At 54.5% G+C, this 14723-nt stretch overlaps 2 protein-coding genes across 5 annotated transcripts in view; both read right to left on the bottom strand.

Moving 5' to 3' along the window:
• The window catches only part of Baiap2l2 (BAR/IMD domain containing adaptor protein 2 like 2), a 30726-nt gene extending 27716 nt beyond the window's left edge, over positions 1-3010 (bottom strand). For 2 of the 3 annotated variants that reach the window (XM_050165528.1, XM_050165529.1), the window contains exons 1-4: positions 2739-3010; positions 1921-1996; positions 1458-1544; positions 852-913 (exon numbers count right to left, since the gene is read on the bottom strand). In XM_050165528.1, coding sequence (XP_050021485.1) covers positions 852-913; positions 1458-1544; positions 1921-1996; positions 2739-2789 — 276 coding nt within the window. In that variant the 5' untranslated portion in view covers positions 2790-3010. The remainder of the gene's footprint in view (positions 1-851; positions 914-1457; positions 1545-1920; positions 1997-2738) is intronic. The other variant, XM_050165530.1, reaches the window with a different exon arrangement.
• Positions 3011-3698: 688 nt separating this feature from the next.
• Positions 3699-14723, bottom strand: part of Pla2g6 (phospholipase A2 group VI) — a 22855-nt gene continuing 11830 nt past the window's right edge. For both annotated transcript variants that reach the window (XM_050165726.1, XM_050165727.1), the window contains 7 exons: positions 12531-12694; positions 11010-11160; positions 6797-6933; positions 6327-6481; positions 5124-5291; positions 4658-4731; positions 3699-4414 (listed from right to left, as the gene is read on the bottom strand). In XM_050165726.1, coding sequence (XP_050021683.1) covers positions 4270-4414; positions 4658-4731; positions 5124-5291; positions 6327-6481; positions 6797-6933; positions 11010-11160; positions 12531-12694 — 994 coding nt within the window. In that variant the 3' untranslated portion in view covers positions 3699-4269. The remainder of the gene's footprint in view (positions 4415-4657; positions 4732-5123; positions 5292-6326; positions 6482-6796; positions 6934-11009; positions 11161-12530; positions 12695-14723) is intronic.

Here is a 14723-nt window from a genome sequence, read left to right as displayed (position 1 = left end):
CGGAACCTGCTGGGGGAAGGGGCACCTGTCCCAGACTGCAGGGCTGGGACTCGGGAGTGGACGGCTGCTGGGTGTGTCAGGCCTGAGGTCTTTGCCAAGGCACTTGGATTCGCTCTCCAAGACTATGGAGCGGCACGTTCAGATCCCCATGGCTGCTACAGGGAGCTGGGAGGGGGAGCCGTGGTGGGGAAGGGCTATGTGAGCTGGGAGGGGGAGCGTGGTGGGGAAGGGCTATGTCCTGGGCCTGGTGCTGCAGGCCTTTCTCTTCTCAGCTCCTCCACTCATTCTGGAACAGGGGGCAGTGCCCCTTAGACCCTGAGACTCAGCTCCTCGAAAAAATGGGACAGAAAAGGCGGTGGCAGCTGATTTGCTGAGGCTCCCCCAGGCCAACTTGCCTTCATACTGTCAAGGGCCAGCGGAGTCTAAGAAGGGAACCCTAGTCGGAGTTCTGAGAGCGGGCCGGTGCTCTCTCTCTCTGGTATAGGCATGTGTGGGATTGTATGTGTCCATATGTGGGGGGCACATGTGCATGAATGAGAAAGCTAGAGAGTAGCAGGCAGTCACTTCCTCCATGGCCACCTTAGCTTTTTTCAAGAAAGGGTTTCTCACTTATTTACAGCTCACCGACTCACAGACTATCTGTCTGGTCAGCGAGTCCCAGGATCTTCGTCCCCGCACTGAGATTACAGGCATGCCTGGACTTTTACAAGGTGCTAGGGCCTGACCCAAGGCCCTCAGGCTTGCACAGCAAGCATTTTACCACTCGCGCCTATCCCCTCAGCCTCTGGGCCTCATTCTTGAGCTGACGCCCATCTGCTCCAGCGATGCTGGCCCTGGGGCCTGATACTCACCACCACCTCCAGGTCTGAGTTCAAGTGCCGCTGAGCGTCCGACATCTGAACCAAGATCTCACCTGGAGGCAAGAGGGGCTGTCTTTAGTGTGGAGAGCCTGCTCTATCTGCCTTCCTTGTGCCAGAAGCCAGTCAGAACACTTCTGGCTGGACTGGGGACCAAAGTCCAAGGATTTCACACATGGATCTGTCTCAAGACTTGGTAACTCTGATCTACAGGGAGGGTAAGGGAAGAAGTGGGGTGCAAACATGAGAGGTGGGACTCCCAGCATTGGCCACAGGCCTGTGCTGAGGTGGGGGCTTCTAGGAAGGCTCATGTGCAGAAGGAAGCCCTAATGAACCCCAGAGCATGGGCCACATGCGCCCTAGACCTGAGGAGACAATAAGAACACAGGCAAGCCAGGCCAGCACGCCTTTAATCCCAGCACTCGGGAGGCAGAGGCAGGCGCATCTCTAGGTCAGCCTGGTCTACAAAGCCAGGGCTACTCTGTCTGTTCAAACCTGTCTCAAAAAAACCAAAACAAACAAATAAAGCCATAGGGAAAGAGCTGGGCTGCGACAGTAGGCAGAGGCTGAGGGTGGAGGGTGAAGAGGACAGAACCTCACCCAGAATCTGTGATGTGGAGCTCTGCAGGGCCTGCTCCCCAATCTTCTGGATGGCGTTGAAATACACCTCAGCTGCCTCGGACAGAGCTGCAGGAGAGGTGAAAGGTCAGGCCAGTGCTCAGTCTGTGCTCCTGATTGTGCAGGGGGACACTGAGATGTGGCAGGATGGGGGAAGGTACCCTTGGGTGAGGTGTCTGCGGCCGAGGAAGACCGTCCCCATGGGTCTTGTGGGAGGGCCGCAGGAACCTGTGTGCTCACGAAGGTGTGGGTAGTTGTACTGTAAAGCTAAGGGCAGGGAACCTAGTGAGGAGTGGGCTGTGTGGAAAGCGTCTCGGAGTGTGTGGGACACGGGTGGGTTGTGGGACCTAGGGCTGAGGGTGAGCCCAGCACTTAGGAAGGAGTGCTAAGCTGTGGGCTGCTGTCCCAGTGATGGCAGGGGCTGAGCGCCAGAGCAGACACTCACCGTGGAAAGCACGGAGGTAGTTGTTGCCCAGGTACACCAGGTTCTCCAGTGCAGGGTTAAACTGCTCCATGATGCTCTGGACCAGGGGGAAAGGATGCAGGCCATGGTGGAAAGAAATAGATGGACAGAGGCACCTAGCCCTGTGAAGTCCGCCTTGACCTCTGAGGTCACCAGAATCCTGGCTCCCTCCTACAGAGTCTCAGAGGCATCTTTGGGGAGCCAGACCCAAGCCAGGAGCCCCTGGCAGAGAGCTTCTGCCACACACCTGCCCCTGAGAGGCTTGCTCCCTCCTGACATGAAGAACCTCAGAGTTGTCTTGGTCTCACTGGCTGAATGAAGCCCAGCAATCTGCTGCCACCAGAATAGATTCTGGTGGCACAGTGCAGCCTGTCCTGTGCCCAGGCCTCACCAGAATAGATTCCTGGGGCTGCTGACATCACCCCGCATACTGCCATGTGCAAAGAGACCCCTGGGGTCCACAGTGTGGTTGGGTCACCACCCTGGGCTGTGGCCAGCTGGAGAACACTGGACAGTGAAGGCAATCCTGACACTTCCAATTTAGGTCCTGACTCCAATCCCGGCAGTGCTTCCTCTTCCCTTGCTGACCTTAAACAAGCGTTTAACCTCTGTAGGCTCGGTTTCTCATCTATCCAATAGGCTGGCTACTTGCTGCCTCCCAGGTGAGGCTGTGCAAGGCATGCATGGGGAAGGGTGCTGCATACAATTCCCAAAGACGCCCCTCTACTCCCACACCTGGGTCTCCCTCTGTCCTGGAGCCAACCTGGCCGCTACATGCTGGCCATGGCCCATGAGCTCACCTTGTAGATGGCCATAGTGGACCTGTAGAACTGGTCCATTTCAGGGGCCATGGAAGGTGGCGCTGGAACTGAGGAGGCCGGTGGATCTCGCAGGGCTGGGAGTGCTGGGGTAAGTCTCCACAGGTCCCCAGTGCTCTGCTTCTCAGGCAGCAGGCCGCGAGGAAGCTGTGGAGCGGGGCCTGCAGATGGAGTCCTGTCTGGAAGGGGGTGGCTGCTTAATTATTCACCAGCCAGGGGGTGTCAATGCGATCTGGGGCGTAACCAGACCCTGTGGGGAAGGCATCCTATGACGCAGGCGGGCTCCTGTGACCGGCCCTTCAATTATTTACCATCTGGGCGTGTACTGGTGGGCATGCGTGGATGAGCCACTTTCCCAGGTCACCTCCTACTCAAGGCCCTGTGCCTGGGAGCCCCCAGTCCTTCCTCAGTCCTTATATAGCCCTGCCCACCCTCTAGGTCTGGACATGTACCTTCCTGCTGGAGCAAGCTGGCGCATCCTGGAGCTAAACCCACGTGGAAGACTTACTGCTCTGACAGGCCTCATCTCTGCTTGGGACCCGACGCCTTGAGGGGGACCCTGACCACTTAGCACCCCTGCCCCCAGTGCTGGGGATGGAACCCAAGGCCTCATATATGCCGGGCAAGTACTTCACCTCTGAGTTTCCTCCCCAGCCCTAATTCCCCGCCTCCTAATGTCAGAGCAAGGATGACATGAACCCGAGTCCCACAGAGCTGGGGCAGAGTGCAGCCCTCTTCTCTCACTACCCAGGATGTGGGCAGACCTTCTGCCCTTGCCACGCCTCAAATGAGGTTCCCATAAGCTTCCCTGGGCTGATGGGTTGGGCACTAACTGCCCACTCCATTGTCAGTTAGATCAGGGCCAGAGAAGAGGGTGTCCCGGTCGTGTCTGAGGAAGCGGGGTTGGGACGCAGTACCCTACTACAGCACACACTACACAGGTGAACTTGATACTAAACCCGTTTATTTCACAGTTGAGGTGGCCTTGAACCCCTGCCCACTCTCCTTCCAGAGAAGAGTGTGTGCACAGAATTGACCTTTGGGAGCTGGCAGGGCTCTTAAGGTGGGGTGGTTGCAGGGGTGGGGTGGCTGGCAGGTGTAGAGGGGCAAAGTCAAATGGGGTTGGATTTCAATAGCCTGGATTTCACCTGATGATGGGGTGGAACCCCATTTCTCTAGTCCCTGACTTCAGGAAGAGGGAGGAAGGGGTGGGCTGCCGTGGCCAGGGAACCTGGGAGAACTCTCTGGTCACACTGGGCACCTTAGTGTTGCTCTCACTGAGATGTAGGGAAGTTGAGGGAGCCAGCTGTCCTTCACAGTTTGGTAAGAGGGCTGAGGGGACTCTGGGCTTTCAGCCTGGAGTGGCAAAGTGCAGGTGGGTCAGGAGAGGTGCCTTGTGGGGAACTGTTTGCGCTGAGCCCCAGTCCTCAGGTGGACACGGAGCTGCCTGGCCCAGCTTGGTCCTCAGTGTGTTGGGTGACCTGGCCCACCCCTGCCAGCAGGGCCCGGGGGCTCAGGGTGACAGCAACAGCTGGACAAGCTTCTGGAACTCCTCCCGGTGCTCATGGATGTAGACCTCCGTCTCCCAGAGGGCATTGACCAGCACCGCATCATTGACCTCATCCAACATGATGTCTGCGCCTAGCTGGGGGTTCAGCCTGTTGGGAGAAAGGAGAGGGTCACCCAGCATGCCCAGCCTGGGTGGGGACAAGAACTTGGGCTGGGGAGGGGCTGGGGAACAGAGCACTGCCCTGAAGCTGGGAGAGACCAGATCAAGGGCTGGCAGTTATGTGTGTCAGTGAGTCTCATCACGTGATGGTGGGCAAGGACCTCTGTTGGCGACATGGGGGTGGGTGGGGCTCGCCAGGCCTGAGTGGAGTCAGGCCAGACCCGAAGCTTACCTGAAGTACTGGATGCCAACCATCTCGCACCAGGCCCGGGCCCGGTCCACTGCCCGACCGTCTGGATCTGTACACTGAGGAAAACAGGCCCCATAAGCCCGAGCCACAGCACCCTGCTACCCACCCTCCGAGATCCCTGGGTTCTAGTCATTCATCAGCAGAGTGATCTGAACAGGTCCACTTCTCTGGGCCTCGGTGACTGGCCTAACTGTGTGGAATCCGTTCAGGACCTCTGAGTGGCAGTGAGGGCGGTGACAAAGGGCCCCCCATCCCCTCCCTGTGCATCTGGTCTTCCACACAGCTGCGTACAGACAGAGAGCTGCAGTCAAAGGACATGTGAAACCCCGGTGGGACCTGGTCAGGCTGTCCCCCAGAGCCAGCTGGCAGGGACGGACATGGCAGTGTGTGCGGGCATTGGCAGAGGTGGACCCTGAGGGAAAGGGTCTGGGGAAGAAAACCGACTCACACAGTCCACCACCATCTTGCCCAGTTCCTTGGCTCCAAATACAGTCTTGGCCAGTTCCCAGGGGTTGCTGGGGCGGAAGACATCTACACAGGTTACAGGCACTTGAGGGGACCTTCCTGTCCCCAGAGAGACAACTATGGAGAGCTTCTTCACCTTGTTGCCCTGGCCCTGTGGTAAGGAGGACAAAGGTAGTAAGGAAACTTCCACAGGCCAGAGAGAGGCCAAGGCTGGGTACAAGGCTGTGAGGGGCAGAGACAAGGCTGTGAACAGGAGTAGGCCCAGATTCGAATCCTGAACAGCCCTACAGCTCTCCCCGGGACAGTTGGTGTGAGCATGACGGCCACACCTTCAGGACAGAAGAGGCCTGCGGGGCACGTGGTGGGGAGTGGGTGCTGAGGCTCTGACTAGAGGCGGCCTTGTACTTGCTCAACCAGCTCTGCTGCCAGTTTGCTGGGTGACCTTGATGGAACTCCTTCCCACTCAGGGACCCCAGCTCCTCATCCTTAATAGACCCTGACTTCGACTGGACAAATCGGAGACTGAACTCCTTGAGGAACCCGTCTCTGCCAAGGGTGCATCTCAGTGCTCCAGGGCTGTACTGGACTTCGGTGCCTCTGCAGCACCGCACAGCGATGGCATCCCAAGTGCCCAGGGCACTCACACAGGCACTGCTACTAGTGGAAGTGAGGAATGGGGCAGGGCCAGCTCCCCACAGCGCTGCTCCACTTCTCCTGGCGCACAGGCCTTGTTACCCTGCTCTCACGACTTGGTTGGGGGCCACTGCCTGCCCTTGGCTCATTGCCTCAGGACAGGTTCCACGCTCAGGAGCCCTGCCCAGACCTCAGTTCTCCCACACAGGCCCCCTCCTCCTCCTGCCTTCGACACATACAGGAGAGTCTCCTGTTTATGGCGTCTCTAAGCAGGATGTAAGTTCTGCAAGGCAAGAGCGTGCCCAGCCGGGTAGCACCAGGCGAGCCGCTGTACACTGCCCTCCCCACTCCCAGCAGGTGCTCCCAGCAGGTGTGAGCCCTGACCACAGCCTTCGCTGCACTCAGCGTGGATGGGGCCTCAGAAGTCTCCTACCGCGGACAGTACCCATCAGAGAGGCCCAGTGAGAGATATGACTGTTGCTGAAGGTTGTAAACGGGCAAAGACGTGTCAAAGCGGCCTGTTCTCATCAGCGGTGTATGGTGATGCCCTCACCTTGCGGATCATGTCTTGATTGTACTCATGGATTTCAGTCATAGCATCTAGCGTGGGGTTGTTGGCCAGCAGCCCACCGTCCAGGAAGCGTCCGTTGGGCCGGAAGTAGGTTGGGGCTGCCCCACTGCTCCGGGCTGCCCGCCATACCAGCTGGTCTAGGGGTGGGAAAAGAGCGTGACTCAATGACATAAGACCTGTCCCTTCAGTACAGGAAGAGGGGAACTAGGAAGTCTTAGAAACAGGACCCATAAGGCCTTGCTGCTGGGTCTTGCCATCCCGATGAACGGTTGTTTGTCACTGTGGACTTCCCGGGGCCTCTTTGCTCCTAACAGCCTCCAGCAACAGCTGTCCTTAGCCAGCCAAGATGGCGATGTGGGTGGGAGGGCGTCCAGTGCCCCGTCTGTGACTCCCTACCCCCTTCCAGCCTCAGCTAGCTCTTCCCATGGACACAGCAAACAGTTGGCTCTGACCTGCAGGCTGAGTCGGTGGCTTCAGGTTAATGTTTTGGTTGAAGCGAGGTTCCCGAATGGCCTCTGGTGCATCGTAATTCCGGAATAGGTGGAGCTCCGCTGGCTGTCGGTCAGATAGTGTCCCCGTCAGCATCACCCTGTAGGAAGCAACAGAGGAGAGCTGGCCCTGCCGCCCATCAGCTCCTATCCAGGGTCATGCCCTGGACCCTGTTCGTAGTGGGCTTCTCCCTGGCATCTCCTGTGAACCTGGGGCGGATTCAGAGGGAATCTGGCCAATGGCGCCTGCCTTACTCACAGGTGTTTCACTCTATCCAATAAGCCCACTCTGGAAACTCACCCACCCCAGAAGGTCGCCAGGACAGCAGACAGGCTGCTCAGAACCAATGGCAGCATCTGTTTTAAAATAGATGACCAGGAATATCATTATCCATTGGCAAGCCAGCTGCCATAACGCTGCGACTCCTTACTCCAAGGGTGCCGGCCGAGTGCAGGGCCAATGAAGAACACCCAAGATGGGACTTACTGGGAGGCATGAATGCCAAGATAGAGGGGAGGTAAGGAAAAGCAAGGTTTGGGGCAGAGCCTTCAGCGTGCTGCCAGCGGTTTAAAAACAAGGCAACAGTGTAACTACTCAGCTGGGTAGAAGCCGGCACTGAAAGGCCGCTGAGAGCAGTCAGCAGGCTGCATGCTGGGGCTGGAGAGACAGCTCAGCAGTTAGGAGCACCTGCTGCTCTTTAAGAGGGCCTGAGTTCAGGGCCCAGAACCCACAGGACGGCTCGTGACCATCTATAACTTTAGGCCAGGGGATCTGAGGCTCTCTGTGGGCTCTGCAGGCACCACGCATGTATGTAGTCCACAGGCACACACGCAGGAAAAACATTCACACACATAAACTAACAATAGAAAGGAAGGTTCCTCCTAACCCTGGGACATAAAAAGCCCAGGCATAGGCTCTGGGAAACTAGGGTGTGTTCAGATCCTTGCAGAGGCCTGGTTCTGTGAGCTCCAGTCCCCTCCCTGGAGAGGACATTCATCCGGCCGCTCTCAGCACCACGGCAGCTAGCCACCCTGTGTACTCTGTCACAGAGTTGATCTAACTGCAATAGCAGCATACGTGTGTCAGTGAAGGACGGGACTTGAACCCGGTCCTCTGGAAGAACGGCCAGTGCTCTTCACCACTGAGTCATCTCTCCAGCCCGATTTTAGTCGTAAAAGCCTGAGAGGAGCTGACAACGGCTGGGTGGTTTAGCGTATCTCCTGCTTTTACAGAGGATCCAAGTTTGGTTCTCAGCAACTATGTCAGGAGGCTCGTAATCACCTGTAACTCCAGCGCCAGGGAATCCATGGCCTCTGAGGGCATCCACACCCATCCACATTCACAATGAAAAAAATAAATATTGCTTAAAAGGATGGGACCCCTGACAAGATGAATACACGAGGGCCAAAATCCACCAAAGGTCTAATGGGAGACTTTCCAGCCTGCCTGTGAACTCCTAGTTTGTGTCCACATCACTTGGGGAAAGTCAGAGTTCCCATGACAACCACCCAGTCAATGAAAGTGGCAGCGATGGTGGCAAGTCTGCATACCTGGGAGATGGCACAGAACCCTCTGCAGGGAGGGCCACTCTGAGTTTCAAAGAATCTGATTTTCACACTAAGAAGCAGGGCAGACAGGAAACATCCCAACAGGGAGGGGCACACAGGAGAGATCGCCATGAGAGCTGGGAACAGAGCTAAGTGACGGAAGACAGCCACTCAGTCAAGGCAGATTAGTGATGGCAAAGCACATGCACGGGCTGCAACGGACCACAGTGCTGCTGTGTGCAGAACAGCAAACAACAAATGCAGGCGTCCTAACATCTCTGTTGTCCTGCAATGCTGGGAGCACACTAAGCAAGCACTCTGTCACTGAGCAGGGACTGCAGAGCAAGCCTCGTGATATTTGGGGGGGACAGGAGATTACAGGTAATGACTTTGAAGACCAAAGAGTGCTTTTTTTTTTTTTGGTGGGGGATGCACACCCATATGTACATATACATGAACTTTTTTTTTTTTTTTAAATCAGCAGATAGGTTAAATAACCAAGCAACAGAGAGAATCAGTGGACTGGAAAATAGGTAAGAAACTAACCAGACTGCACCACAAAGAGATCAAATGGTAGAAGGTGGGCACAGTGGCACACACCTTTAGTGCCAGCACTTGGAAGGCAGAAGCAGGTGGATCTCTGTGAGTTTGAGGCCAGCCTGCCAGGAAAGCCAGAGTTATATAGTGAATCCTGTCTCAAAAGAAGAAAAAAGAAAAAAAGGGGAGAAAGAAGGTAGAAAATTTAAGAGAGGGCTGGCTGATTAGCTGGCTCAGCTGGCTGCAAGTCCCGACAACCTAAGACCAACCTGCTGGAAGGAAACAATCCTAAACTTGTCCTCTGACCTCTACGTTCACGTTCATTCTCTCTCTGTCTCTCTCTCTCTAAAATAAATGTTAAAAATTTAAAAAAGAAAATGCAAGAGAAGTTAAAAGATCTAGAGACAATAAGTATGCATTTAATACGAGCTTAACCTAATTTACAGAGGAAAAACACACAAGGAGAGAGACGGGCGGGAGGGTAATGAGCTAGCAGAGACAAAAGTTAATTAAAGTAATGAGCTGGGTGGTGGTGGCGCAAGCCTTTAATCCCAGCACTTGGGAGGCAGAGGCAGGAGGATTTCTGTGAGTTCAAGGCCAGCCTGCTCTACAAGAGCTAGTTCCAGGACAGGCTCCAAATCTATAGAGAAATCCTGTCTTGAAAAAAAAAATTGTTATTTGGGCTGGAGATATGGCTCAGAGGTTAAGAGCACTGACTCTCTTCCAGAGGTTCTGAGTTCAATTCCCAGCAACCACATGGTGGCTCACAACCACCTGTAATGATATCTGGTGCCCTCTTTTGGGGTGCCTGCATACATGGAGGTATACATAATAAAAAAAAAAACTTAAAAAAAAAGTTAAAGTGATGACTCAGGATTCCAAAACCTGAAAGATGCCAGGGCAAACCCTGGCAGAGCACACGAACATAACAGAAGAATCCACATCTGCAACATCTGCATCCTAACACGGAGCAGGCTAGCAACGGGCAGAATCTACACAGAGGAGACCAACTGCCTCCAAGGGAGACAACAGACGGCAACTATGTGCCAAATATTAGAGTCCCTAATTTCATAAACACTAATATACATAAAATACCACATAGGCCCTGAAAAACTAATCGTGGGGGGACTCCAGGGTTCCCCTCTCATACTTAGATAGGTTTTCAAACTTGAACAGTGAACTTCAGAACTGAATCTACTACACATCTCAGTTAAGATGACAGAAACTGTGAGAAACACCGTGGAGGACAGGGTAATTTCAGGTTACAGCTCTCGGGGAAGCTAGGCACGGCTTGCTGACTTGCTCAGCCTGCTTTCTCATCCAACTGAGTGCCACCTTCCACAGTGGACTGTGCCCCTTCGTATCAGTCATTAATCTAGACAATAGCTCACAGCCAAAGCCATACAACTAGAGCCTGTCTCAAAAAGCTAAAAAGAAAGAAGGAAGAAACAACCCTCCTGCTGGAAAAAAACAACCCTAAGCTGCTGGGCCTTGCTCACGCTCCCTTTCCTCCCTCCTCTCTTGCTCCTAGTCACTCAGCAGGTTGACAGACACCGTCCAATGGCCTGTCTGTGCTAGAGGCCAGGGCTGCAGAGACCAAGGCTGCCATGTTCCTGCCTTTTTAAGCTCATAGCCTGGCCAAGGATATGGGCCTTGCTGCAGGCCTGTCTTCAGAGCCGTGGCACACTGCAGGCTCTTCTGGGGCCTCTTTAGCAGCTTCCCTGCCTGCTGTTTAGTTTACTTCTCTTCCAGCTGCCCTGGGGTGGCCCTCCTCCTTCCCCTCCATGGGCACTGCCGAGCTGGTCCAGCAAAGATGCCACGTGACGGGTCAGGGAACAAGCACGGTCTAGTGTGACAATATCCCACGAAAGGTTAAGGAGTTCATTACGTCTGCCAAAGTGGTCCAGCTGGCTTGGAGGAAGCAGGCCCTGCTCTCTCCAGGAAGCTCCAGGCCACCCAGCTCTGACCCTCCCGGTCCCTCTCCTCTCCATTCATGCAGACAGTCTCCCCATGTTCTCAGGGGTCTCTCATCTAGATGGGATGAAGTGCTGGCCTGTTCCCCAGATTTGGGCAGGTGGGGAACATGGCTTACTTGGGTTTTTTGACATCTGTCATCTTGGTATGTTCTCCAAACTCCCGTTTCAGGAACTCTTCCAGGGGCCCAGACTCATAGGGCCGTGAGCCCCGAAACACCTCGTCCTTCATTCGGAAGTACACACCACGCATATAGGCCATGGACTTACCTAGAAAGAAAACATGAGGAGTTGGAGACCCTAGGGTGATGTGCAGGCCCCTGTGGGATGACAGCATGCTAAGCAGCTGCAAGCTTCAGGAAGCATGGGCAGGCGCTGGCAGGAGGTGGTGAAGGAGGAAATCTGTCAACATGAACTTCTAGGCCCTTCTATAAAACCTGGCCATACAAGCAGAAAGCCCCTTACAGGGCTCGCTACTTAAATCTGTATTACTAAAAAGAGCCTCGAGGATACAAAATGGCACAGAAGTTAGTCCCATTTCCCTGTCACAGTGAAAGAGGAACAGGCTGTCTTCTGAGTCTGTGGGCCAGACAGGCTATGGGGGAGGAGGTGCCCAGGCATCTCACAAGCTCCTTAGAGCCCAGGGTGTGCAAGCAGAGGGGCCCGCTGAAGCAGGACTGTGCCTGTCTGAGGCTAACTGGGCACTTCTCACTCCAGCCTCAGGTCTTCCCATCTGAGGCTGGGCTGGGACCTCTGCCTGTTCTGCAGGAAGACGCCATGCACTATGGGTAGAGCAGGTTCTGAGGTAGCTCTCCTCTCACAGGCCAGGAGGGACTCGGGAGAGCTGGGCTGACTCCTTGAAGACAGCCCTGGTTCTGGTCTGATTGCAGCGTGACATCATGGTTATCAGAGTCCCTCTGCGCTCACCCCACAGAGCCAGGGTGACAATCATCTCCTGAATGAAGCATCTGCGGATAGATCGCTGCTGATGGCCGAGCCCCCGCAGCTCCAAACAGAGCCCCGCAGGGAATGGCCCCTGACAGCTCCCTGGGATGGGTATACCCATATTCCCGAAAGTCCCTAGATTGACCCCATGGCCTCACCCCAGTGCCCAGCAGATGCCCAGGTGCCTGTATTGCTGTCTCACCAGGAGCCTCCTGAAGCCAGGACTCAAGCTCAATCACTCCCCAGAGGAGACAGATGCCAGGCCACTTGAATGGCAATGCTGCTGGCCCTATGTGGCAAACTCCAGCTAACCAAATGTCTGTACTTCTGCAAACCTAGATCAAAGGAGGCAGGCTAGTGGCCTGGGGGTGATGGACTGAGAGTCTAGGGGATACTCTGGCCTGGGTACTCCCACGGTTGTGCCATGTGCCTCTTCCCAGCCAGAGTTTTGACTGTCTAAACAGCCCAGGACTCTGGCATCCTGCAACTCACTCATTACCCCAGAAATGCCCACTCCATCAAAGGCTTTTGAACTGGCAGAAGCTGGCAGGTTCTATGGTTTCTGGCTTGCAGGAGTGTGGAGGTGGTTGAAGACCACCAAGACATAATACCCTCCTAAACTAGCTCTGTACCCCAACCTATGAGGGCAGATGGCCCACCTGCCCATCCCACCATACCCCAAAGGCTATGCTCACTGTGCAGAATGGCCAGGGCCAGGATGCCCCCGGTGCTGGTTCCTGCCACCCAGTCGAAGAGGTCCTTGGTGGCCACACCTGAGGCCTTCTCGATGGCAATGAGGAGCTGGGTGATGATCAGGCCTTTCACGCCCCCTCCATCCAGGCAGAGCAGGTGATCATGGCTGCAGTGAGGAGAGCAGTGGGCCAAGAGGGTCTCATGATGGCACGCTCGGATCTGTGCCCTGAGCTTCTGCATAGCAGGGGCCACGTGAACAAAGCAACAGAGCCTGGGAGCCCACTTGTTATTGGGTATGGAACCAGGGGGGAAGGGAAGAAGCAAATGTTTCAGGTGCACACAGGGCAAAGAAGGGTGGGGAACACGGTGGAGGCCAGGGCAGAGATGGGGTGAGGAGTGGGGTGGGGAGCGTGGTGGGGAGCAGGGTCATGGCTCTGTGACCCTGTACAGAAGTGATTCAGGTCAGCTACAGGCATGACCCAATGTCTGTTGGAAATAAACAGGGAGGCGGAAGAAGGGTTGGTTCTCTCCAGCAGGGTCAGGTGTGTGTGTGTAAAGAGGATCAGGGAAGTGGAGGGGAGGGGGGGAGGAAGCTCTATGCTGGGACCTGGGAAAAGGAGGCAGAATTAGCTCACTTCACTGACCCAAGCCCCTCTGAGGAGGTACCCTGCTGTCTTTATTATTATCTTGGAAAGAGGGTCAGAGGTGAAGAGAACAGCATGAAGTCACATGCTTGGCTTCTGAGTCACACACTGTAGCAGGCTTATCCATCCCGCAGCCTGTGAGCTGCATGTGGCCGAGGACAGCTATGGATGCAATCAGAAACTGACTTAAAGCATAAGGTGTGTGTGTGTGTGTGTGTGTGTGTGTGTGTGAGAGAGAGAGAGAGAGAGAGAGAGAGAGAGAGAGAGACAGAGACAGAGAGAGAGAGACAGAGAGAGACAGAATGGATGTGTGTCAAGAGAGTATGTGTGTGTGATTTTGTTATTATAACACAATCACACGGTTCTTGCTTGTGAACTCTGTAGGTGACAATGTCATGTCTCAGTGTTAAAAGGTTGTACATTCCTGCTCAGCCCAACCTAGTCCCAAAGAGGGCAGAAAATGCAAGGTGCTAGGGCTTCACAGCCATGCCCTAGGGGCTCTGGTCAGGAGCTCTCCCTCTTCCCGCGGGTACAGCTGCTCTGCCTGGGCCTCGACCGAGGCTTGTGCATATGTGCAAGCCTATGAAATGGTTTGTGACTGCAGGAGGCACCATGGAAGCAAGGGTCAGGAACGGGGTAGGTGTATTTCCAGGGCGTATGGAAGCATATGCAAGCAGTGGCCAAGGAAATGAGGGGCGGGTTGTGCCCCAGGAGGTTCACACCTCCAAGCAAGACTTCCAGGCCACAGGAGCAAAAGTTGTGGCTGATGAAGGAGGGTAAGTTCTCTGCAAGCACACAGTATGTGCTCCTGAGAGGACAGGAACCCCAGGAACCCTGGAAGGCCTGAGTGGGGACACCCACTCTGACTCACCTCTCAGGGGCTCACACTAGGCATCTATTAAGCCAGACGACTATTCCTCCAGGAAGGCGCCCAGCAGCAGTGGGATAAAGACTGGACAACGGTACAGGGCAACAAAGGGAGGTTGTAGAAATGGCCAGTCCCTGTCCTGGCCACTGAATGTGCTGGCCAGTTTTCACCAGGGCTGTGCACCAAGACCAAGATTTGGAAGTATTCAATGTTGGTGGGGCACTAGGAATTAGGATATCTACAAGGATGTTAATACGAGGTTGGGAGTGGGTCCTGGCCCCTAGCACCAGAAGACACTTCTCTCCCAGTTCCCATAACTGGTCCACAGCTCAACACACATGTGCATATCTGCTGACTTCAGTTCTTTTCTCTAAGTTGGAGCACTGTGTCCAAAGCAGAAACAGATCAAGAGGCTTACCTATCTTTTCCAAAACTGTAAAATTTTCCAAGTACATATATACATATATATATACATACACGTGTGTGTAAGTACACACATATAGACATATATACCTATATGTACATATATACATGTGTGCAGATATATAGGCATATATATCTGTACATATACACATGCATATATGTGGACATAAACATACATGCACACATGAACACATATGCATGTGTATATGTAGACATATATCTAGACACATATACATGTATATGCATATATGTATATGTAT

Source organism: Alexandromys fortis, unplaced genomic scaffold, assembly GCF_014885135.2.
Source record: "Alexandromys fortis isolate MF-2015 unplaced genomic scaffold, M_Fortis_MF-2015_v1.1 scaffold_157, whole genome shotgun sequence".
In the NCBI taxonomy this organism is placed as follows: domain Eukaryota; kingdom Metazoa; phylum Chordata; class Mammalia; order Rodentia; family Cricetidae; genus Alexandromys; species Alexandromys fortis.
Note: the sequence above shows the minus strand (reverse complement) of the source record. Positions and strands in the feature narration are given on the sequence as shown.